Raw genomic sequence first — 25,027 nt, forward strand, 5'->3', positions numbered from 1 at the left:
ATATATTGAGGGAAGTCTGGGCCTCCCTTCTGAAGCTGCTGCCTCCGCGACTCGACCCCGGATAAGCGGCAGAAAATGGATGTATGGATATATATGAGTATTTGTATTACTCTGTATTTTTTTACTCTTACCAGAGTAAAATTTTCTGGTATCTCCCTAGTAAGCCATTGTAGGTTTAACAACTTATCATGCGATCTGATTTTTAATTATATTTCTTATTTAATGTAAACACCTCAATTGCAAAATTGTCTTTTTTCGTCATTAGCAGAATATAGACAAAGTTTTGCACATATTTATCTACTGCTTCTCTCTTTCCACCTTGGAGAAATTCCTCCATCTTCATTTTTAGGAATATGTAAACAGTTTTTCACCTCTGCTCCTCCTGCGTATCTTTCTCTCCTCCCCTTTGCCTCCTCATTGTCTCCCACACCGATGACCTCATCGCGCAGCACTGGCCCCCACCTGCTCCTGTGGCGGGGCTGGAGGGCCCCATGTGGGCGGCCGGGGCGCCGATAGCCAATAGCGCACATTGTGCTGTCAGAGTCCAGCGGGTCTCGATGAGCCATCAGAGGCCGTTTGGAGCAGAGGAGAAGCCGCTGGGGGGGCAGATGACTCGTTCTCAGGGTCTTAAGATGTTCTTTGAGATGGGATGAGGCAGAGGAGAGGAGGAGGAAGGACGATGATCATCCTTTCATCCATAAAACTCGACCTCGAGGCTGTTCTGAGCGGCGTTTTCATGTTTTCAGCTTTCTCCTWCRACCCARAAACACGACTGTCCCTTTAAATTCCCCCTAGATATCAGCATTTACTGGCAAATGGATGTTTTTGTTAAGAAGGTTTAAATTCAGGCCTGACTTAAATTTAGTTAAATTTAAGAGTTTAACTAACTGTTTTCATCTTTATCTGTAAGTTTATTAGCTGTAATAAATATGAAATTAAAACACCCTCTCTGCATACTGCCACTGGTAAAAAATAATGTGTTAAAATTTAACTTGTCGAACTAAAGTTTAGGAAATCCAACTGTTATTTTTTTCAAAAAGGGGAAAATAAATTCCACGTTTGTCTGGTGACCAACAATAGAGCCTTGTGGAACTCCATGGATAAATATTTATTTATGCGGATGAAAAAACTTGATAAAATGGGAAATGTTCTCATATTGTGCAGTAGTTAACAGTAATATTAGAAATTTATTTGGACTCTACTGGGTCATGTGTTTTAATTAAAGTATTTTAGAAGCACAGTAAGTCAACGCAGAATAATTCATGGAGTTGTTAGTCTGCATTTCTGATTAAAACTGAACCACGTAACCTCTGAATACATTTAAAGTAACAGATTTTTGAACAGTGAAGGACATGATTCAGCCCTTGTGTGTGCGCGTAGGTGTGTGTGTGTGGGTGGGGGGTGTATACACACATATTTACATTTTTCAGGCTCCTTCTTGTTCGTTTTCTGAAAGGGACCAACAATACAGCCTTGTGGAACTCCCCTGATAAACATTCATTAATATGAACGAAAAAAGATGATTGAATTGGACTTTTTTCATATTTTGCTGTATTTTACTATAATATTAGATATTTATTCAGACTCTGCTGGGTTATATTTTTTATTTGACTTACCTTAGAAGTACAGTAAGTCATAGCAGAATGATTAATTGAGTCGTTTCTGATTAAAACCGAAGGTTGAAAGCAGAATTTTCCACATAAGCCTCAGAATAAATTCAAAATGACTGATTTTTGAACAGCAAAGGACATGATTCCCCTTGGGTTGGAATGTCAAGGGCGGTGCAGTAGAAAAGCTGCCGTATTGACAACACCATGCCTGCCTGCCTGTGTGCGTGTGTGTGTGCGTGTGCGCGTGGGTGTGTGTGTGTGCATGTGCATGTGTGTGTGTGTGTGTACACACACACATCCACATTCTTCGGTCTCCTCCTGGTTCCTCTTTTATGAGGACAGCAGTCTGAAACTGACACAGCCATTATCCCCCCTGTAGTTGTCCCACACCCCCTGCTTTGTCTCCTCACAAAGGCCTGCAGAAGGTTTTATTGAAGGTTGCTGGTTGGGCTATAAAGCCATGCAGACACCAGGAGAAGCTACAGAAAGCTGGTCTTGGATCAGTGCTTCTCTGAGAATGTTATCGTTACAGTTTGAAGATATTTTTTTTTTCTTTCCTCCCTTTTGTTCTCTGTGTACATCACCCATAATACTTCCATTGACTTCAGAGGACAAGTTAACAATAAACCTCCTTTCGGTTTCTTGCTGCTGCTTATGTTTAAGCCTCAGGGTCAGCCATATTTCTTTCTTAGACAATTGCAGCCAAGTGGAAAGTATCCTGCTTGCATTCAGGTCGCCTCGCAAAGCTTTGGTGTTATAACTCAAAGGAAGGAGTCTCTGCAGAGGGCCTTGCTTTGCTGCATCACCTTCATTAACCACCGCGCTGGAAGCTTCTCTGTCATCCCCGGGTCGATGACTCGCCTCTCCACTCCGGCTTAGCCTCCCCGAGTTTATTTTTCCACTTATCTGTTGTGAGGACAGAGGAGAGGGAGAGAAACGGGAGACATTCGGGGGCCCGAGATGTGTTTTTTAATCTGTTATTCTTCTGTATTGGCACGGGCGTCTCCAGTGTGGGGATTAAGAATCCAGACAGAGTGATGGAGCTCGGCGCTGACCTCGAGGGCGGATGAAGACTGCAGGAGGAGAAGGGAGGAACAAAATAAATCATCTCTGTGGAATGAAAGAGAGAAAGACAGAAACACAAAGGGAATTGTGATTGTGTGTGAAAGTGTGTGTGTGTGAGCAGCAGAGGAACGACGGCGCTGGAAGTGGCAGTGGTTCGGAGCAGTCTTAATCCTCAAACCTGACCTAATAAATCTGAAGTTTACCTCCCACAGCTGCTGAGCTGATAACCAGTGGAGGACGGGCGTGAACGCACGCCGCTGCGCTCGCGTTTCAGCGCCACGCTGATGAAGGAACGAGCTCACATGAAGGGGATAAGAAGTCTGGAAGTGTGTACATTTAGGTCATCTGAAGCTGCAGACACAACGCAGCTTTCAGGCTCATCTTTTAAAACTGTTGCAGACAGTTTGTGGACCGGGTTAAACGGTTCAACAGTCTCTGAACCCAAGGTTATTTCTCAAGTTCCAGAAGTTCAAAACCAGCTTTTATCAAATAGTCTTACTTTTAGGGAGTTTTCACACCTGATAGTCCAGCAGATTCAATTTGATTGGGGACCAATATTGAAACATTTAATTTATTTCCAGCTGGTGCGGCTCTCTTTCACTCTGCACTGTTTAACAATCAAAACAATTTAAAAAATGTGTTCCCCTCCTCTCCTGTGGGGGCGCTGCACCAATAACCACTGGAGGAAATGACATGAAAAACACTTTTGTCACAAAATGTAAACAAAAATGGAGTGGCGTCAGATTTTAGCGGTTGTAGGATTTCTCTTTTGTCTTTGGTAAAAGACCACCAGTTATTTCTCGGGCTAGCTCTAGATTTGCGTGTGTAACTGCATGATCTGTGCCGTTTATTTATATGCATTTAAATATTACCTGTTATAAGAGAACCTATTGACCTAGACAATGTTAAAATTCTCTTAATAAATAATAGTTGTCATAATTAGTTCAAAGATTAGCAGTAGAATTGTGTGTTGGACTCACAGAACTGTTAGCGTGTAGCTCGTATTGTCTAGCTAGCCTAGCTACTAGCTAACATCATACTGTTAGCTTGTAGCAAACAGTCAATGTGCCCTCTGGTGGACAAAAAAATACCTTTATTTTTCTAATTATAATTCAGTGTTCATGGGAAACACAGATTTATGAATCTGTATTTTCTCTCGTTTGGTTATTGTACACCAGCATATGCTCTTGATTTTCTTGCTAAATGTGGTTCAACAGTTTTTATCCTTATTTCTTATGATTCTCTTTAAGTCATATATTTTTATAATTAAATTGACAGAAGAAGGGAACAAAAATACCCTTTCTGGAAGTATTTCTTTTAGCACATGTGCAAATTAGCTGGTACAGCTCGTGCTTCTGGAACAGACTGTTTGTTTTGCTTGTATTTACCCAGAATGCCCTGCTGTAGCTCACTTCCTGCTTTTGGAATGGTCTCCGGTGCAATTGGCATTCGCATTTGTATATTTCTGTTTCTGTGAGTTTCTAAGGGTCCTCCCACAACATTTCAATCAGGTTGGGGTCTGTACTTTGACTGGGCCATTGTAAAACCTTAACCTTTTATGATCTGATATTCTATTTACGTTATTGCTGCTTTGTTTTGTTTTTTGGGGTTTCTTTCATTACTCTTAAGCATTACACAGTCTGATCCTGGGGAAATTTGCTGGGACCTCCACTCCTGGGGTCTAAAATGTTTTATACTTGAATTTATCGTTGCTGGTGTGTTGAAGGTTTCGCTTTATGAACCTCCTTTACGTTCCTGTTCACCTCCTCTTTGAAGGCAGTAAATGAGGAGGATTACTTTTTATGATTTCTGTTATCTGTCAGGGATCTTCCCCAGCAGTGAGGAAACACAAACGATAAAATAAATTCTAAACTGTGTGAACCGTGACCACAACCACATGGAATGAGACATTCTCTACTCAAACCATCAGATTCTCTAAGAAAATCCCAAACTAAATAGTTGTACATCTTTCTGTTTTTCTAACTCAGTGGCTTCTTTTGAATGTTTTTCCTTCTCAGATATTCTCAAGGTAGATTTCATTTTTCAGTGAATTTATCTCTACACGTCATTTCCACTGTTTCCAATTCTTCTTGGATTCTTGGATCCCATTTTTTTCATCAATATCAATAGATAATAAATCTGATAGAATATTCAAATTTCAATATTTGAGATATTCATGAACTCCGATACAGAACTGCACAGCATTCTGGGAGACGTAGGCAGAGGAAAGACTTTAGCTGCTCAATCTCTCACAGTGAGCTAGGCTAGGTTGGTGGAATCAACTAACTCATTCTTTAGTTACCAGGCAACGGCCTGCTGAGTAACTTTGGTTACCTGGCAACGGCCTGCTGAGTAACTTTGGTTACCTGGCAACGGCCTGCTGAGTAACTTTGGTTACCTAGCAACGACCTGCTGAGTAACTTCCACAGCAGCAGTTTAAGGTTTCGCCTCTGCTCCTCATTACTGCTTAAAAATAAGCAAAAATTTCATGTTTAAAACAAAAAACTAATCAGTAGTTATTGATATTGACTGATAAGAAATGTTTATATCGTAAGAAGTTTTTCAGCCGTATGTCCAGAGCTACTATTTGATTAAACAAAATTTTGAAAATTTCTTCTAAACTCATCAAGTCTATTCAAAAATACTTTATTTATTTATTCAGTGGCTTTCTGTGTATTTTGCTAAATATTTTTTTAATAATTTGACCAATACTTTTGTGAAAATTGGTAGGTTGCAGTTATATCACAGGATATTACGTTTTTATTTTTACTGCAGATTCCACCATACATTTTTACTCCGTGTTTGGAGCGTTTTTGTGTATGTGACCCCTGGGTTTCTCCGCCATGTTGTCCTCAGAGTTTCGTTTTCTTCCCGCTGTCTTGTTTGTCCAGATTGCTTCCTGACTCAAGGTCATCCCTCCCTGCTCTTCCTCCTCTTCCTCCACGTATTGAAGCCACTCGAAGCCAAGGTTCTTGGCTGTTAAAAGGAAAATCGATATCCCTCGGTGCTGTAATGTCCCTCCAAGCGGCACCTGCCAAAATATTGATGCTGTATTCATGGGAGAAGGAAGAAGAACGGAGAACGGTGAGAGCAGCTCCTGATTTATGCAGCTCGCTGTTCTCATTAAAAGCTGCAAAGCCGCTTTCCAAATCTGACGTATGTTTGAGTCCCAGCTGCAGCTTCGCTGTAAATTGTAACATTTTATTTAATTAAAAAGGATGAGTGAAAATAACTTTACTTTGGTCAAGGGTTGGTAACACACAAATAAACTTGATCTGGTGAATTTTGGGGATTTAACTTATTTTTACTAATAAGTTGACGCCCTTTTGTGGTCCAAACGTTTAAAAAATTAACTTTAGTTTGTGTGAGAATGGGGAATTGCCCAGACAGGTATCCCATAATGCATTGTGCCACAAACAGCAGCTATTAATTAAACCATTTTTTTATTTGTAACAAAATTTTTGTTTTAGTGTGTTTCAGATTAAAAGCTTCATCTATGCAAAAAAGCTTTGAGTGATGAAAAATTATAATTCTACTGGCAAATTATTTCACTAATAAGATGGAAAAAGTATCTTATGTGAAATAATCAACAAATGGAATTTCTCATCAATATTAACTTAAAACAATCTGAAAAGTTGCCTTTAAGTTATTTTTGTCTTATTTCAATTGAACTGAGATGTTTGAACTATTAATTATTTGTAATATTTGGTGGTTTTGCAGGATGGAAWGAAGGAATGGTCCCTACACTGTAAAAACAGCAAATTTGATCAAGTATTTTTGGTCTAGTTTAGTGGAAATATCTTACTTACACTTAAAACAAGACAAAACTGACTTAAAAGTAACTTTTCAGCTAGATAGAAGAGTTTGCCTTAAGTCAATGATTCCTTAATATTGGAATCATATTAATCCACTGTCAGATTATTTCCATTAGAAACTAGACCAAAATACCTGGTAAGATTTTGACTTTTTACAGTGTGAAAGAGAAGGGTGCCCTCCACTGCAAAAGCACCAAATTTTTTTCGCCAAGTATTTTTGGTCCAATTCTTAGTGAAAACATTTTGAAATACGACAAAAWTAGTTTACATGTAACTTTTGAGCAAGATATTGAAGCTCGATTTAGGTCAATAATTCTTGAATATAGATTTAAAATTCCTAGTTCCACCAGCAGATTAATTTACATAATATAACATCCATCCATTTTCTTACACCCTTGTCCCTCAGTGGGGTCAGGAGGGTTGCTGGTGCTGATCTCCAGCTAATGTTTCGGGTGAGAGGCGGGGTCACCCTGGACAGGTCACCAGTCTGTCGCAGGGCAACACAAAGACACACAACCATCCACATCTAGGGGCAATTTAGACAGACCAATTAACCTGACAGTCATGTTTTTGGACTGTGGGAGGAAACTGGAGAACCTGGAGAAAACCCACCATGCACAGGGAGAACATGCAAACTCCATGCAGAAAGACTGGGAATTGAACCCAGAACCTTCTTGCTGCAAGGCAACAGCTCTGCCAACTGCGCCACTGTGCAGCCCCATAATATAACATTTTTCCCATATTATAAGTGAAATAATCTGCCAGTGGAACCATTATTTCCTCATCAATATTAAACACGCTCCTATATCTTGGTGAAAAGTTGCTTTTCAGTGTTTTGTTGTATTTCCATTGAACTGAGATGTTTGCAGCAGAGAACAGGTTGTCAGGATTTGGTGTTTTTGTGCTGCAGAGACGGAGGATGTTTTTTCCACAGGTGTTGCTCCTGACAGCCTTCAGCTCAGCCAGATGGACTGCAGAACCAACCCGGCCTCAGACTCCGGTCGTCTTTACGGCCTGCCGGCAAGCGAGCCTGACTGCCCGGGGTGTCTGCGTGAGGCGCGCTGACGGGTCGACCTCTCGGCTTGATAAACTCCTCTGCACTTCATCCTGCAGGGCCAACAGAAAGGGAGGAGCGGGGCGGAGGGCGCGGGTCATTGTGGCGCTGTCAGGCGGCGGGGGGAGGCATCAGAGGCTGGGCGTGGGGGGTGGAGCAGCGCCTCGCTGGTTAGCATGTAAATGAACTGCTTAATGGTTCAGAAGGTCACACAGGTCCAGCGCTGTGATGATTCGCTGATTATCATCGTTGATGCTTTGTGGAGGCATGTGTGGGTGGCAGCAGCTGGACGGCTTTTATAAACATTTGTTCTTTTAAAAAACKGCTGATACCAGAGATTTTAGACTCAAATCAAACCAAAAGGTTTTTTTGGAAAAGAGTCTTTCTGGTCAGATTTACAGAGTCTGACAAGGTGAAAGTCTGGAACAACCAGAGCTGGGTAGTTACATCTACTAAAATAATTACTTTTAGGAGTTTTTTTACTCACTTGAGTAGTTTTATTATGACATATCTCTACTTTTACTTTAGTACAATTGATTTTCTGCCCACTGAGTGAAAAACAAACATGTTTTAACCAGAATTCACCAGACACAGACACACTGCAGTTTCTGTTGAAGATTCATAAGGTTTTTATCGAAACAAAATTATTTCAAATTTATTTATTTATTTATTTTTACTTTTGCCTGATTCTGTAAATTATTGCCATTTTTGTCCTTAAAATACCAAAAATTCCACCTAACTTTACAATTTGGTTCCTCTGATGATGTCATGTATAAATATTAAATGATTGGATTTAATTTTTGTTACTTTTTATTAATTTCTTGTTTTTTGAAAGAGAGTGAATTGCATAATGAAAAGCGAAGAGAAAAGCAACAAACAGCAAAGATGGAGATGATGCTTAATGCGGCGCAGCTTGTTTGCATGGTTGATATCTCTTCTTATTTTATCGATATGCCCCCCTGCGGAGGTAAATGCCGTCATGGCCCGTGTTGCAGATGTCTGCTTGCTGGACGATTGATCGGTTTGGCATTTGATCCCGCGGCTCGCGGTGAAGGATGGGCTGCTGGAGTCGTGGGAGAGCTCCCATGTACGGCCGCCCTCTGCCTCCTTCCTGTCCCTCATTTATCTGCCCGGCCATAAATCCCTCACTGTCTCGTTTCTCACACAAGTGCCTTTTAAAAACCTCGCTGACGTGGGGGTTTAAAGGTTCCATCCGTGCTCCTGTGGCGCTAAAAGCCTCGTAAACAGTAGACAGAGAAGAAGAAAGCTGCAGGTTCCCCCTGCTGTCAGACAATGAAAATGGGAAAAGTAATGTAGCTCAAAGACTTTAATTTGCTAAATCACCTCTACAGCTTTCTTTCTGCTCCCCTGGTTTCATTCGAACATGTTTTCTAGTTGACAAAACTGTTAAAAGTGTTTCTTTCATATATATACTTAAATGTTGTTCCTCTGACAATAATACCCAAAATGTGTTTAGCTCCAAACATCACAAGTGTCATATGGAGTGACATGTCCAGAACAGGAAAGAGATCATTTTCCAAATAGCTTTTAAATATTTGACAGTTTTCCAATGCATATAAATTAATATGGTGTCACCAAAAGCCATATGTCTGAACAAGTTCTGACTAAATTACATTTTGTGCGCAAAATGGTTGTCATACAGTCAGAGGTGGGCAGAGTACCCAAAAACTGTAATCAAGTAAAAGTACTTGCATATTTTTACTCAAGTTAAAGTAAAAAGTAGCCATCCAAGAAATTACTCAAGGAAGAGTAAAAAAAGTATTTGGTAAAAAGTGTACTCAAGTACTTAGTGACTGATCTAATGATCAATAATTTAATATTTAAAAATTACACGACATTTACTAAAACATCAAATTAAGTGTGAATTTTGGTATTTTAAGGACGAAAATTAAAATAGTAAAAAAAATAAATAAATGAAGTCAGACCAAAGAAAAGCTTTCCAAGCAAGTTTCTTTCAAAAACTTATGAAACTCAAATTTTACTCAAATATGAGTAGCAATACTTCAAGAAGAAAGWTACTTCCTAAAAGTACTTTTAAAARAAGTTACTCAGGTAAATGTTGAGTAAATGTAACTTGTTACTATCCAATTCTGCATGTTGTGTGACACTATTATATATTTTAAAACGCCAATAATTTGTACATCCCGAGGATGAAAAGGACCAACAATAACTGTTTTGTATTGTCATCCTTTTTATTTTTGACAAAAAACCTTTTGAATCCAACACCACCGATAGTGCTCAGTGTGACTTTATTTAAATAAAAAATTTACAGAGTTCACTTATTAAATTCTTAAAAACAATCGTTGCTATATGGCTAATTATGAGCTAACTACCGGCTAGCTGCTCGTAGCTTGCTAATAAATTAGCATAACTGATGRAAATGTCATATGGTGTGACATAATGTCGTTCCAAAGGATATGAGAGCTGCAGCAGCTGATCTGTGAATTAATTTGTTCAGTGAACAAACCATGAATCACTTCAGGTCATAAAAGCCAGACGGAGACGGAGCAGCAGGAGGAACYGGCACAAAGCGGTGAAGGAATGTTTTTAGTGGTCTGCACCGCCACCATGTGGACGTTTTTACGAATTACATCAGTTCTATCTGTTGAAACTGTGACGTTCAAACTTTTTGGTCTGGAGGCCAAAARATGTCGAGATGAAATTACTTTAGAAACTTTCAGTGTTTTTCTTTTTAATTATAATCGCAAAAATTATGTATTTTTTTTATCTGTAACAGCTAAATTACGAGCCACACTAAGAAAATAAATTGTGTATTAAATTAAACACTAAGAAAATAAATTGTGTATTAAATTAAGTATTAAAATGATGAGAATAAAGTCAAAATACTACATCTTTATTCTAGTAATATTATGACTTAATTCTCAATTTATTTTGATCTTATTCTCATTATTTCAACTTTATTTTTGTAAAAAAAAAATATTTGTTTTAATAGAAATAAAAAACAAGCCTGTAAAAACATTAATTATGAGAGTAAAGTCACAAATAAAGTCTATGGCTTTATTCTCACATTATTACAACTTTGTTCTCATGTTAGTTTGAGTTTATTCTCGTCATTTTTCTTTTTTATTTATTTTTTTTATATTAGTATGCGCCTAATCCCCCCACAATATTTTAATGAAATAAGCAAAGCACTCAGATTTCTGTAGACAAGTGATGCATAAATTATTGTAGATTTAAAATAAAAATAAACAGGCAAACTATTTTCTTAAGTTTTCAGGTTGATTATCTTTTTCTCCTTCTTTCTCTTTTTTGTCTTTCCAGCAACAAAAACAGGATTTTTAGTTTAATATACTAAATCCGTATTTTAGTAAAAGTCACTGGAGATTTTTGTTCCCTGTTATAACTTAAAAGTAAATTAAATTAAAGCAAAAATCAAGATGAATACTTTGTGATTTGCATTTTATTTCCTTTAAAACGTTTTGCATAAAGGAGAATTTTGTCCTAACATTATTTTCAACTTGCAAACCCAATTCTTAAGATGTGATCAAAAATATTCTGAGGGCCACAAATGGCCCCTGAGCCGCACTTTGAACACCCCTGCTTTAAAATCTGCACCAACTATTGATAAAACAGTATAGATATTAAGAGAAAATAATAACGATGTATAGGAGAAAATGAGTCGCAAGGAGGGAATTATTGTTAAAAAGAGATCATTTTTCTGGTAGATTCAGAGTGAAGGAATCCAGAGGAGGAAGGAGGTCAGCAGCTGCTCCCATCTCTGCCACCTCCTATAACCAGATTTATGGAGACGTTTCTTTGGCGCGTTCCTCTTCCACGTCAGCATTATAATCCTCCATAATCCCCAGAGAGCGGGTGATGGAGGCCGTCTGGGATGAGGCGGTACCTTTCCCCAGGATGGGAGCGGCTCACGTTCCAGAAAACGGGATGGCCGGAATGCTTCTGCCCGCTCCTGCAGCCATGCATCAACATGAAGGATGGAGCGGGATCTAAAAGAGGACTCCCGTCGTAGATTAGGCTCTAAAGACCCACGTCATGTTAGATTAGAGCAACGATTTCATCACTTGGTCTCAGTTTGGCTCAATGCATGAGAGACAGGTGGGAAAAATCTGTAAGCAAGTTTGTTTTTTACTTCATATTTCTTTAAAAGATTCCTTTGTCTTTCATTTCACATGTTCCCATTGTTTTCTTTCAGTGTCACATAAAGGCAAAATAAATTGAATGTTTGTGTTTATAATATGACAAAACGGTTATAACTACTGTAGCAAGACATTGTAAAACATGTTAGTCTTGTACAGTATATATTTTTAATATTATTTTTTCATATATTGTTTTTAACACTGCACAGTGGCGCAGTTGGTAGAGCTGTTGCTTTGCAGCAAGAAGGTTCTGGGTTCAATTCCCGGCCCCAGTCTTTCTGCATGGAGTTTGCATGTTCTCCCTGTGCATGGTGGGTTTTCTCCAGGTACTCCGGTTTCCTCCCACAGTCCARAAACATGACTGTCAGGTTAATTGGTCTGTCCAAATTGCCCCTAGGTGTGAGAGTGTATGTGCATGGTTGTGTGTCCTGTGTGTCTCTGTGTTGCCCTGTGACAGACTGGCGACYTGTCCAGGTGACCCCGCCTGGAACCAGCACCTCTCCCAACCCCACTAAGTGGTGTAAGAAAATGAATGGATGGATGTTTTTAACACAGAATCTTTTTGTCTGAACCTTTATGTCTGTTGCTGCTGTTATATATCCCCTTTGTGGGGCAATAAAAGCTGTTTCTATTCTGTCCTATTCCAATTCCTATAAATTAGACATTCTTGTTAAACAGCTACTAAAATCATGTACCCTATGCTGTAGACATAGAGCCGATATGTTTTCAGATGACAAAGCCATATATTAGAATCAGCAGGAATTTTGAGACCAGAAAACACATTTAATTAAGGTAAGACTGAGTGATGTATCTGTTTAAATAAGTACAAGGGTGAAAAATAATTGCCTGCTTTTTTTTTTTTTTTTTTTTTTTTTTTGCTTATTTATTTTATAGCTAGTCACTCTTGAATCGGTTTTTCATGGGGATTTAACTTTCTTTAAGGTGCGTTATCACTTTGGACCAGTAGGTGGCGATAAGGGGTTGCCGCCCAATAAGCGACGAAGAAGAAGAGTCATTTGTAAACATGGAGCAGTAATGGCAGGGAAGAGTGAAAACTACGTGCTTTAGAAACATTTATGTTCTTTTTTTTGTTGTTGTTGTTGAATTATGACATAAAGAGGGAAACATATCGATAAGGGAGTTTATCTTTTTTATGGAACAAAGGCTTTCAGTCGTAAGTTTTTGCTTCGATGTGTATATTATCTGTATTTTGTTACCAAACTGTTCAAATAAGGGATTTAATGGTGGGTTTTTTGTTGTTGTTTTCTGTTATTCTGTTATTCTAACATTGCTATGTTAGAATAAGGGAGATCTAACAGAACAATAAGAGATGAGAGAAGCTTTTAAAAATGTAACGTTGCTATAGTTTAAACACGTGGCGTCGAAATTTACTAATTAACTAATTAGTCACTTAAAGAAGTGAAATCAGGGTAAAATTAAACCTTAAAGTGGACGAAATTAGACTAGATTTTCAAGCTAATTACATAGGATATTCAGGTAGATATTAAATTTATCAGAAATTACAATGTCCTCATTTTCTTTCGCTGTAATAAGTGTTACTGAAACCTTCTGCTGCTGTCGGGCTAAAATAACACAAAATTCAGAATAAAGGGAATATTTTTCATGTATGATAAGGACAGAGCCTAATAATGGCACTTATGAAAATCATTTGTAAAAAAAAAATGTAGATGCAGAATATGTAATCTCATTTAAAAAATAGCATTATTTTGTGTCAGAAGAGTCTCAGAAGCAGGAACCAGACGACAGTTGGGTGTAAATCTGAACATCAGATCACCTGCTGCTGGAGTTCATATTGTTCAAAGTCGTTCAAAGAAATATCAGTTAATTTAGTTGATTGATTATTGTTGGAGAAATTAATGTCTAGCAGAATCTGGGTGGTTTAAATATTCTACTTAKTTTTGCTTGGATGTGATGAAGAAAGACACTTTGATTGTTTATTAATAAAAATGTACCAATAGCATCAAATACTAAATTTGAGCCTGACTTGTAAACGCTGATCTGTGTGCGTTTCCTCAGCTTGCAGGCAGACCTGAGGTCAGCTAAGGATGACGTTGTGTCTCCAGGTCGCTCTGCGGCTTCGGTCCAGAGCTCCAGTTCACCTCGCCAGTCGACACGTCCGCAAACTGTCCTCACTTCGAAAAGCAGCCTCACTTCCTCCTAAGAAGATGCAGAGCCTGCTGTACCCCTTCAGCGGCCTGGAGGCGCACCTGGACAGGTGCTGGGAGGATTTTCTGATGCATTCAACCCAAACTCTCTGCTGGGTGATGTTTGTTAATCAGCTGGAGTCATTTTCAGGTCAGTGGACAGGATGCCTTTTCAGCTGTTTCATCCCTCTGTGGAGGACATGATGGAGGCGGAGAAGCTCTTCTGTTCTTCACCGTCTCACCGGATCGATTACTACGTCTCTGCAGAGAGGATGGACCACGCTCCCGCTCTGAAACAGCCAGAGGTTGGCATGCCGCCTCAGCATTTTTAACTCTTATCAACCTTTAACAGAGCAGCATTATGTGTTTTCTGGGTACATAGTGCCATCTTACAGCCTAATCAAGTAACTGTGTTACCTTCACTTGTTATAAAAATGCTGTATTCATCAATTATGGCTTAAAAGAAAATTTACTTCCTAATTTAACACCTTGAAATTGGGTGTCTGTCTCTTTAAAAACTTCAGCTTTTTCTAAAACTCTGCCTTCAGGAAGTCATCGCATCACTCCTCTTCAACAACGTTTTTAGCTCCTATAAAGAGATTAGCAGATGCACAGTGGCACCATGTGTTTGCTAATTGCTGCTGGCTAGTCTACAGGAGCTGAGTGGGGGATTTGTAGGGATGGCTGCTYTGTGAGGCAGAAGCTCTGAAGCTTGGAAACTGCAGCTTCTAAAGTTTCTRCCAAAAAACTTAAATTCTGAGATTAATCTCAGAAATTCTTGAGAAAAAACCTTGAACATTTATGAGTTTTAAAAGTCTAAAATTTGTTAGAAAAACAAAACTTTTGAGATGAATTTCACAAATTTGAGAGAAAACCAATTTAAAAAATGTTCAACTGTTGAAACTCAGAAAAGTTTTTTCTAGCATATTTAATTTCTAAGATTAATCTAAAACCTTCAGATTTTTCTAATATACATTTTTTGTCTTTCCAAACTCAGAAATTTCTGTGTTTTTACTCAAAGATTTTTTTAGATTAATCTCAAAAATTTTGAAGTTTTTCTAGCAAATTTTCAACTTTTCAAACTCAGAAATTTCCCTGTTGTTTTAGAAAATTCCTAAAACATTTTGGCAAAAATTTTCTCTCTTTTTTTTAGATATAGAACGGCTTTAATATGCCGTCGCACATTTCAGTAAAAGCAAAAAAAAAATCTTATTTGGGTCACATTTTAACATTGTGAGTAGTGGAGATACCTTTAAACCAGTTACTGATGCGACTCTCGACCTGTCTTATAACATAATAATAATCCAGTTCCAGGATTGCTTTTTCTTATTGAATCCTGTAAATAACATTTTTTATATAAAATCAATGAAACTGCAGATTATGTCAGAGAATGAAAACCAGCATAGCTGGACGACAGAAGAAAAGAAGAGCGAAATGTCCCCCTATCCTCTTGAAATATAGAGCAAGTCTGTAAAAATCTACCATAATATCTCTCCAGTCACTGCAGCCTMATGCATTAGTAAGCAGGCGCAGGCAGCTGATGATAAATGTGCAGATTTAGCACCGTTCAGACCGGACAGCATGCCGGGTCGGTTCCCGCTCCATCCGTCTGTCGGCGAGACGGATGAGTCCGAGTCGCGTCCAGAGACGGTACTCTGATGGGAGTAAAAATATACTGCTCAAAAAATAAAGGGAACACTTAAACAACACAATATAACTCCAAGTAAATCAAACTTCTGTGAAATCAAACTGTCCACTTAGGAADCAACACTGATTGACCCGACGAGGGTCCCTGTTGTCAATCAGTGTCGCTTCCTAAGTGGACAGTTTGATTTCACAGAAGTTTGATTTACTTGGAGTTATATTGTGTTGTTTAAGTGTTCCCTTTATTTTTTTGAGCAGTGTACATCAGGAGGGCTTTTTGGTAATTGCTGGATTGTTGGGATGCAGCGCAGAGTTGAAGTGATTTACCTCAGTTTGTGTTTTCAGGTGTGTTTCATCGGCAGGAGCAACGTGGGGAAGTCGTCGCTCATCAAAGCTCTGTTTTCCCTGATTCCGGAGGTGGAAGTCCGAGTCTCCAAAACTCCAGTGAGTTYGCTGGAGAAACTTCACCCTGAACCTTTCAGCTTCCCTTTATGTCACTTTGTTTCGTTCAGACAGGTTGATTACTTCTGTCCGGCAATAAACTGTCACTGCTGAGGATTACAAGGTTGATCATTTGACTCTGAACTAATGCAAAGTATCGATCTGCTAATTAATCAAATGATTACTTGCTAAGCAGACATTTTCTCTTGTATCCGGAGGGCCGACCATCTTTCCATAATATAAAGGGCTAAATTTGTCATGTTTTATTTCCCRTAAAGCTTTTAAAAACACTCAGTGGTTATCCTGTCAGCAGTGTCATTGTTTCAAATCATAAACTGCCAATGTTTTTTAATCCATCAGTCAGTCAACCAAGTTTATTGGCACATTTCAGCAACAAGGAAGTTCAAAGTGCTTCACATCACAAAAACACTAAAATAAAACTCATAAAAACCAMAATACAGTAAATCAKTAAACATTAGGAAAAAAATCCTGCTGTAATAAAATCAAGCGAAGGTTGAATGTAAATAACTTCTTATTTTGAGGTTTCATTTTGATCTCCCTCCTTCAGGGCCACACCAAGAAGATGAACTTCTTCAAAGTGGGCAAAGCGTTCACCTTGGTGGACATGCCGGGTTACGGACACAGAGCGCCCAGAGACTTTGTTGACATGGTGGAGCCTTATCTTTACACCAGGGAAAAGTAAGTGCTGGTCTAACATGTACATCCAAGTATTGTGTCAAACAAAGCTKAGATCTTTTATTCTTTGCTTCTGCTCACTCTGCTGCGGTATACATTTTATTTCATCACTCGGTATTTGTGGTTTAATCCACCAGGTGGTGCTGCTGAGCTTCTCACATTTAGCTGCAGCTCATTGCTGTTTATGTTGTGAGAATTTATTTGGATTTGCTTTTTGTTTCCTGAAAGAAGTGACTTAAGAATTCATCAGTGAAGAGCCGKATTTTTATTTTATGTCTGGTGAGTGATGTGATTAATTTGCGGATGTCTGGTTTCTTCCAGTCTAGCCAGGACATTCCTGTTGGTGGACGGCAGTGTTGGTCTGCAGAAAGCCGACCGGATCGCCCTGGAGATGTGTGAGGAGACCAGATGTCCTTATGTGGTAAAAACCTCAGATTTTCRTCTTTTGGAGTTAAACAAATATCTAACATTTAGCTCCAACATAAGYTAAGTTTATTTGTAAAACACATTTCAACATAAAACATAAAAACATAATACAATAACRAAACAAGCAATAAACATTTTATCAAATACCTTCATCAAGAAAATATAAAATACATTGATCAGTATTCCAGTTAATATGGATCAWAGGTTGACTTTGTAACTGTCTTTATGTGGCTCTGAAGGTTCAGGTCAGAGTTCATCATTACACCGAGGTTTCAGGCCTGATTGTTAATTTCTAAACTCTACATCGCTCCTCTTTAGGTCCAAATATAATAACTTCAGTTTTGTTTCTGTTCAGCTGGAGAAAGTTATGGCACCTCTGCACTTTTATTGTTTAAACATCGACGTCAGTGTGTTCTAGGGCTGAAACGATTCCTCGAGTGATTCGAGTACCTCGATTATTAAAATTCCTCGAGGAAAATTGACCTGCCTCGAAGCTTCGTTAATTTATGTTTTATCATTTAGCGCACCATGTTTCAGCCGGAACATTATTTGCGTTGCGCGGAGCTCTGACTTCCGCCTCTGAGTTGTTGACGGAAGCTACGTGTTAGCGGCATAACGTCCAATCTTCAAGTTCGGCCCGCRGGGATTTTACTGATTGGTGATAATTCCGGGTTTTCATCATTTTTGTGGGACCAATAAACATCCTTAAAATGACCGGCGCGATGCCGGGAGTTCGGCAGCCTTTCTGCTCCGGAGCTGCTGGTTGAACGGCGGGAAGAAGCTGAGGAGGATTTCTACAGGTGAGCGGAGAGACTGAACATGGCGGGCGGCTGATGCTTACAGGGTAAGAGCAGCTTTACGGACGAACCGCACATTGAACTTATATCATCTCGGTCTGAACAAACGGGAGGCGGAACATGGCTGGTAGATGAGTTTCTGAACGGAGGAGCCGTAAATATCCCGTGTTGCTCCCCCGGTCTACAAAAAAGTAACTGGTAGGGAAGGTCAAATGTGGAAAAAATAGACTGATGTTGATATCCGATAGTAACACTTGGTGTTATGGAAGATTTACCAATATTTTATTTCATAATTGTTTTTATCCGATTACTCGATTAATCGTAAGAAAAATCTATAGATTACTCGATTACTAAAATAATCGTTTACAACAGCCCTAGTGTGTTCATTGTCGCCTGTTTACATTATAATGTAGAGCTGTGTGTCATCTGTAGCTATGGTAACTTAATACAAGCTATAACCTGAGCTATCTACATAGTGGGAGTATGTAGATATTAAACAGGAGGGGCCCCAGGATTGAACCTTGTGGTGCCCCGCATGTGATTTCTGTTTCAATAAGAAGTTACYTGTTGACACAAAGAAGTCCCTGTTCTTTATGTAAGACCCAAACCAGTCCAGTACTGGTCCAGAGAGTCCGACTCAGCTCCTAAACTGTGGCCATTAGAGTCAAATGCTACGCTGAGGCCCAACAGAACCAAGACTGGTTCTTCCACTCTGACATAGCTGTGTTTYAATCTAATACAGAGATCCTAAAAGATTTGCATCCATAACTGATCCATAAAAATCCAWAAACCATCTCTGGAAACGTCGGAGTCCAAGCTGTCCGATGTTGGGCCTTGCAGTGTTTCATGGGGCTTTTTCCCTCCTTTTTGTCTTCCACTCATCCTTCTCCCAGATGCTCATYGTGTCCACWGTGAATTAATGCTGAATGTTCCCACTCAGCTATTTAAAAACATCCAGAACCGCCCCGCTGCGACGGAATAACGAAGCACCGGCACTCTGGAGGGAGTCAGCGTTCAATTATTCATGCTGTCGGGTTATTAAGCTCTGCGACAGATCGGGACGGCAGCAGGACGCAGTCAGACGAAGCAGTGATGGAGAATGTGGAYGCCAACAAGTTTCAACATYATTCCTGCAGATTCACTCCACCAGTTTCTAGTGGCAGCTTTCCAGAGGCCACTTTGTTATGCTCTACAGCTGCAAGAGATCGCTTTGATTCCAGGTTTAGTCGGATAATAGATGTCAGGAGTCGAACATTCATGCAATTAAAATGCATATTAATCATAATCAATAATTAAATGTTTTCCATATTGTACAGCAGTAGTTGGGKAGACTTCATTGATTTTATCGCTGCATACTCTGCCATCTAGTGGGCAGCCAGTGCAAGTGCACAAAATATTGTTAACATCAAATAACTCAAAGCTAATAGAATTATTAAAAATATCAAGGACTTATTTTGTCTTGGAAGGAAATTGTAATAATTAATAAGTTAAAATATTKTTTGTTTTTACAGCAAACTTTCATTATTGTTTAATTTAAATGTTAATCTGTTATTATTGCCTGACTAATTTTTTATTTTGGAAAGTGAATGTTGTAATTTTCTTTGGAAGATTTTAAAAGTCTAAAGCGCTGAACATGTTTTGGTTTAGATGGTGGTGACGAAGATGGATAAATGTGGACAGGGGGCGCTGCTGAGGAACCTGCTGAATCTGCAGGATGTGATTAAAACTCAGACCAGCAGCTGCTTCCCCCAGCCTTTTCTGATCAGGTGATGCTTTTACTTTCTCTCCTCTCTCACACACACACACACACACACACACACACACACACGCGCGCACACACACACGTCTCAGCTGCTGCAACATTAGTAAAACTACTAAAGATGTTCATCAATTCTGCCAAATTTACATTTGGATTTATAATAAACATGGAGAATGTAATTTGGTCGACATGCAGACCAGCGATGGGGAATCAGGTCTGGAATGTCCTCCAGGTAGAATAAGTGTTGTCACTCAGGCAGTTACTGGAGCATCTGACAGCCAATCAGAAGGTCAAAGGGCACAGATAATGCCTCATAAATGGCACAGGATGCATTACCAGCGATGGAGAGGGTTTGATTGAATGACGCAGGCGGTAAGATGGTGGAACTATCCAGGATATGAAGGTTTCCACGCATCCTTAAAGAGTCTTAAATTCATGTATCTAAAATTATGGCCTTAAAATGACTTAAATTAATTTAAAAAAGGAAGTTGGTCTAAATGTGCTAATCACAAGTCTTACATTTTGTCTTACCAGGATTACTTAATCTGGTTTTCTGGACGAATTTGTACATTTCTATTGCGATAAAAGTCTTAGATTCCATTCATAATGGTCATAAATTTCACTCATTTTGGATATTTAATTGTCTTTTTTTAAATTACGGGATATCGTGGGCCGCGAAGGATACACCAGACCCATCCTTTAAATCTGGGGAAAAGAAGGACGCATTTGAAGGAGTCTTTGAATTCGGACAGGCCTTCTTTTCGCCACGCTATGACGTAATCAGCCTACAAATCCTGTTCACCATAAACTATCCTGGTGCTGCACTTGCCCACTTCAGGGTTCCACCTTCTGAGTTCCTGAAAACGACTTAATAAGTTAACATTAAGACTGAACTTTTCATTCCTTTCTTTTCTCACAGCTCTGTTAATTATTGGGGAATCCACCTGCTGAGATGCTTCATTGCTCATGTGGCAGGAAGCATCAGCCTGAAGGAGACATCAAAAAGTTGATAAACACCAGAGAGTTTCACTGAAGAGGAATCACGACCCTGCAGAGGATTTTTCCTGTTATCCGTTAATAAATTATACATGTCTGCTGCTGCTCCGGTTTTCTAATAAAATCTTTAAATGTTACGTTTGGTATTTGATGGATTGTTTTTCACATTTTCTTGAATTAAAAATCTAATTACTGTCCTGTCAGTTACAATCAGCGGTGGGTAGAGAACCCAGAAATTGTACTCAAGTAAAAAGTAACTGTCCAAGAGTAAAAAAGTATTTAGTAAAAAAAAGTCTACTCAAGTACTGAGTAACTCATCACATTATCAATCCTTTAATATTCAAAAATYATATCATCRGATGTTATTTTAGTTGTTGCTCTGGTTTTTTTTTATTATGCTGGTAAGTTTCCTCTTGTGTTTTATAACTTTGCGAGTTTCTCGAGGATACAAAGTGCAGGTTTCTCCAAATAGAAACATCTGTTTTTCATTCTCCGCCCTGTTGGATCGGAGGTCAAGCACATAATCATATTTTAGCTGATGTTGGTGAAATGCTGCGGTTACAGACTGGATGAAATGAAATGCAACATGCATCACAGTAAATCTTTTTAATGTTTAACCCAGACACCAAGGTTCTCTTTGGGTTATTTATGTAAAGTAGAGGAGGGTTCAGTGTTTCACATCTTAGCAGCCAATGTCAAAAAAACTAGGAAAACAAATGCTGCTTTTAAATAATGTTCATAAAACCAGTTAAGATGAAAACTAAGCACTTTACCTCGAAGTAATGTGTAAAATAAAAAGCTATTACCATTCAGGGATTAAGTTGTGTGTTTCATAAGCTTTATACGACCACATAAAAGTCGGGTAGTGCAGGCAACTCGTTACGCAACAGTAGTAAACAAAAGAAGTTAAAACCATTAAGACATATTGTTATCTGTTACACTTTTACAGACTGAATAAAGACTTCCATCCTTCAGTTTTATATCTTTCTTCTCTCTTTCCATTTTCTCTCAACCAGCAGCTTTCTTGGTGGGTTCATTTATTTTATCAATCAGCAGAAATCTGTCACTATTGTTGCAGATTTACATTACCAGCTAATTAAAAGCTCACAAAGCAATGGCTACAACAACAAGAAAAAGTGGAGTGCTCTGTAAATCAAATGGAAATACGAGTTTTAAACAGTAATACAGTCAGATTGACGGTTCAAAGTTAGAGGCATGGATTCAAGCTTTATCAGATGCAAACTAAATGTTAGCTTAAACTATTAGCTACCAAACCTTCTAGCCTGTTACACTACAACACTTGTCTTTTTACCAAACCAAGTAATGCCACTGTAAAAATGAAGCATGTATGTTTATGTGATAAATTTATAAAACTGCATTGATTGTGTCGCACTCATTAGTGGTGAATTAAAATTTTGCTCCTGTCAAGTTTTGGCATGAATTTGGCACCATACACAGCAAAACTTAAATCCACTGGTTCTAAAATGTGGTTAGAATAATTTCTTTACACCCCTGATGGCTGGTAAGTGCGCATCATGGCCACTTTTACCCAGAATTCCCTGCTCTGGTGGCCTTCACTAATTCAAGACAGAGTTTTATGTCATAAAAACACAAAATTAGTCACCAATTGAGAAACTCAGAATCAGATACATCAAATACGTTGGTCAATGTTCCATTTGTTATGGTTCAAAGGTAACTAAGTAACTCGGTGTTTTGTCTGTTTTGCACTTTTCTAGAAGTTTGCTCCAGGCTTGTGGTGCATAGAAGYTGAATGCTGCTTCTCCATGTTTGGTTCTGGTTCTGATGCAGAGCAGAACCAGAACCAGAGGACCTGAGAGGTTCTGGAAGGTTGATACAACACCAGCAGATCTTTAATGTGTTTTATTGCTAAGCCGTTTATGAACTAACAGAAATATTTCAAGGTCTGTTCTCCGACCTGTGAAGAAACTGTTGCAGTTACTGCTACAGGATGAGTTTCTCTAGATCTTGCTGAGACTTTAGTCCTCTAATCCTGTAAATGTTCTTCAGGTGACAGAAGGCCGACTTTGTAACCGTCTTTATGTGGCTCTGAAGGTTCAGGTCAGAGTTCAGCCTGATCTCTAGTTTCCAGCTGCAGTAACTGAAGCTGTGCATTCATTCTGTTTGGTTTTAAACATCTGTTCAGTGATTGGATGGTTCAGAGTCACCTGGTAGAGCTGAGTATCATCTGCATAGTTATGGTAGCTAAAATTCAATGTTCTCCTTTATCGTACTTAATTTTCTAAACGTAACTCCTGGTAGACCAAGTCTCCTATATGCGTTCTATTTGGGTCTAATTAGGTCTAGTTTAAAACTTTTATTCCAAGTGCTTAACTGTGTGTGCATTCGATCAGAACTGCTTTTCACATTGATCCGTCCCTCCCGGAGTTAACGATTGTTTTTTGTAATTTTTTTATTTTTTTTGCAATTAAAATCACAGATTTTTTGGAGGTAAATTAAAAGTCTTTGCAAGGAAATTTTTGGTATTTGTGCTTATGTATGACGGTAAATCTGATTTTTTTTTTGCGCCTGAGGCAGCAGTGGAGAGTAAGGAAGGAATACTGCCACCTGCAGGTGGGAGTTAGCATCTGTGAACATAACGTTTTGGAAAATTAGCAATAAACTCACRATTAAGCATTAACGCACACCTTTAATTAAATTCTTGTAAATTAGTGWTGGAAATATTTCCAGAAGTAAAGGMCCRTAAAGCCTCTTGATTGCGTATCTGAATTTGCTGAAACATAAAGGCGTGTTTGGTGTGTCACTCAGAGGAATGAGGAAGGGGATCATGAGTGTTCCTCAAAGACAGTCTTATCAGATTTTACGTGGGTGATCAGCTTTTATCTTTTCGTCTCCATCGAACCTGTCCTTTACTCGGTTTGCAGTAAACTTATCCGCTGCTTTTGTTGTGCAACTMGGCGTGCAAAGGTTTGTGTGTTGGCCTGGACGTTATCTTTGGAGATCTGCCCTCAGATAACGATCTGATCTGATACACCCACATTTTGTACTGTTAGAGCTCCACAATAAAACAAGGAAAAGGAGATTAAACATTTTGGGAATTTATCCACCTGACTGGATCGTCTCTTGTGTAATAGGACGACTGCGGACAAAGTAAAGACACAGATGTGGAGACTTTCCACTGATAGACCTTGACCCCTGCAGAGGGTCATCTACATAAAGCTGTGAGTCACATTATATACCAATGTGAATATGTTTTATGGTATCTGTTTGAAATGTGGCTGCATTAAACTTAAAGAAAAAGAAATAAAAGGGTTTTTTTTCACTGATATGGAAAAACAAATTAGGATAAAATCTTTAGAGTCACTTAAACACTGTAAAATCAAGTGAATGTGATGAATTTCTAAAAAATTACTCTTATCAAAGATGGATGAAAATCAGCACATGTGGATTTTCCATTGTCCTGAACCATAAAAAGTGTCAAAGTCCTGCCCCAAGTGGGAAGAGTTTAAGGATGTTTTCACACCCGATAGTCCRGTAAACTCGGTTCAACTGGGTCCAAATTTGCAAYATTTGTTGCACTTTCAGYTGCTGTGRTTCTCTTTCACACTACACTGTACCAAACGACCCRAACTAACTGAAAAACCAGTTCCCCTCCTCWCCTGTGGGGGTGCTGCACCAAGAACCACCGAAGGAAGCAACACAAAAACCTCTGAAGAAGAAACTGAGCACAACTTCCTTCTTCACAAAATGTAAGCAAAAACGGAGTGGGATCGGATTTTAGCAGTTGTAGGATTTGTCTTTGGTCTTTGGTCAAAGGCCATGAGCCATTTCTCCCATTAGCGCTAGGCTAACATGCTTGTTTTGGTCGTATTTACCCAGAATGCCCTGCGTGTYGTCCACTTCTTGCTTTTGGAGCGGTCTCCAGTCCACTTGGTGTTCACATATGCATTCGAACCACTCAATAGGTCACTTCAACCGAAMAGAGACGTAACCACATCAGAGTTCAGTTGTGCATTCACATCTCCCCAAACGATCCGGAYTTTCTAGGGAAACGGACTGGAGTTGGAGTAAASTGGACTAAACAAGGCTAGTTTGAATGCATCCTAAGTATCTCAGGGTCTCCTTATTAGTGCGTATTGGTCTGTTGTGGTAAGGGGACCGAGCCGAAAGACGAAGCTCTCGGTTTATCAGTGACCAACGTTCCAACCCTCATCTGTGATCACCAACTCTGGGTAGTGATTATCCGATTTTACCTTTTCGCTAACGTTTTGCTGTGACGTATGTAATGATTGTAAAGGAAGCTATGCTATGAAGCTTACTGGAAATGTTGTGCACTGTAAGCAACTCCATAGGAGTAGGGCCATGACATCTTTGCCAACAATAAAATTTAAATTGTAAAGGTTAACTGAGTAAAGTTACCTTTGTTTATTGTACTGTTGAG

General features: G+C 39.0%; 1 protein-coding gene and 1 long non-coding RNA gene across 3 annotated transcripts in view; both read left to right on the forward strand.

Annotated features, from left to right (window-relative positions):
• Positions 1 to 5,958, forward strand: part of LOC103461809 (uncharacterized) — a 7,663-nt gene extending 1,705 nt beyond the window's left edge. Inside the window, exon 2 of the long non-coding RNA XR_533213.1 lies at positions 5,567 to 5,958. This is a non-coding gene — a long non-coding RNA (uncharacterized LOC103461809). The remainder of the gene's footprint in view (positions 1 to 5,566) is intronic.
• Positions 5,959 to 11,483: 5,525 nt separating this feature from the next.
• gtpbp8 (GTP binding protein 8) lies at positions 11,484 to 20,744 on the forward strand. Of its 2 annotated transcripts, none has more exons than XM_008404158.2 (8): positions 11,484 to 11,655; positions 13,721 to 13,919; positions 14,000 to 14,153; positions 15,838 to 15,936; positions 16,502 to 16,632; positions 16,951 to 17,050; positions 19,500 to 19,618; positions 20,531 to 20,744. In XM_008404158.2, exons 2-8 carry the CDS (start codon positions 13,750 to 13,752, stop codon positions 20,619 to 20,621), a joined length of 864 nt encoding a protein of 287 aa, XP_008402380.1. In that variant the 5' UTR covers positions 11,484 to 11,655; positions 13,721 to 13,749; the 3' UTR covers positions 20,622 to 20,744. The 2 variants fall into 2 exon arrangements, with proteins under 2 accessions (XP_008402380.1, XP_008402379.1); XM_008404157.1 differs by lacking the exon at positions 11,484 to 11,655 and adding an exon at positions 12,667 to 12,857.
• The last annotated feature ends 4,283 nt before the right edge of the window (positions 20,745 to 25,027 follow it).

Source organism: Poecilia reticulata, linkage group LG2, assembly GCF_000633615.1.
Source record: "Poecilia reticulata strain Guanapo linkage group LG2, Guppy_female_1.0+MT, whole genome shotgun sequence".
Classification (NCBI taxonomy): domain Eukaryota; kingdom Metazoa; phylum Chordata; class Actinopteri; order Cyprinodontiformes; family Poeciliidae; genus Poecilia; species Poecilia reticulata.

Excerpts from the sequence above, each read along its gene's own strand:
- gtpbp8 (XM_008404158.2), top strand. The coding sequence starts at position 13,750 with ATGACGTTGTGTCTCCAGGTCGCTCTGCGGCTTCGGTCCAGAGCTCCA. Across the intron at positions 13,920-13,999 it reads CTGGAGGCGCACCTGGACAG|GTCAGTGGACAGGATGCCTT; the intron begins GTGCTGGGAGGA and ends AGTCATTTTCAG. Across the intron at positions 14,154-15,837 it reads CCGCTCTGAAACAGCCAGAG|GTGTGTTTCATCGGCAGGAG; the intron begins GTTGGCATGCCG and ends TTGTGTTTTCAG.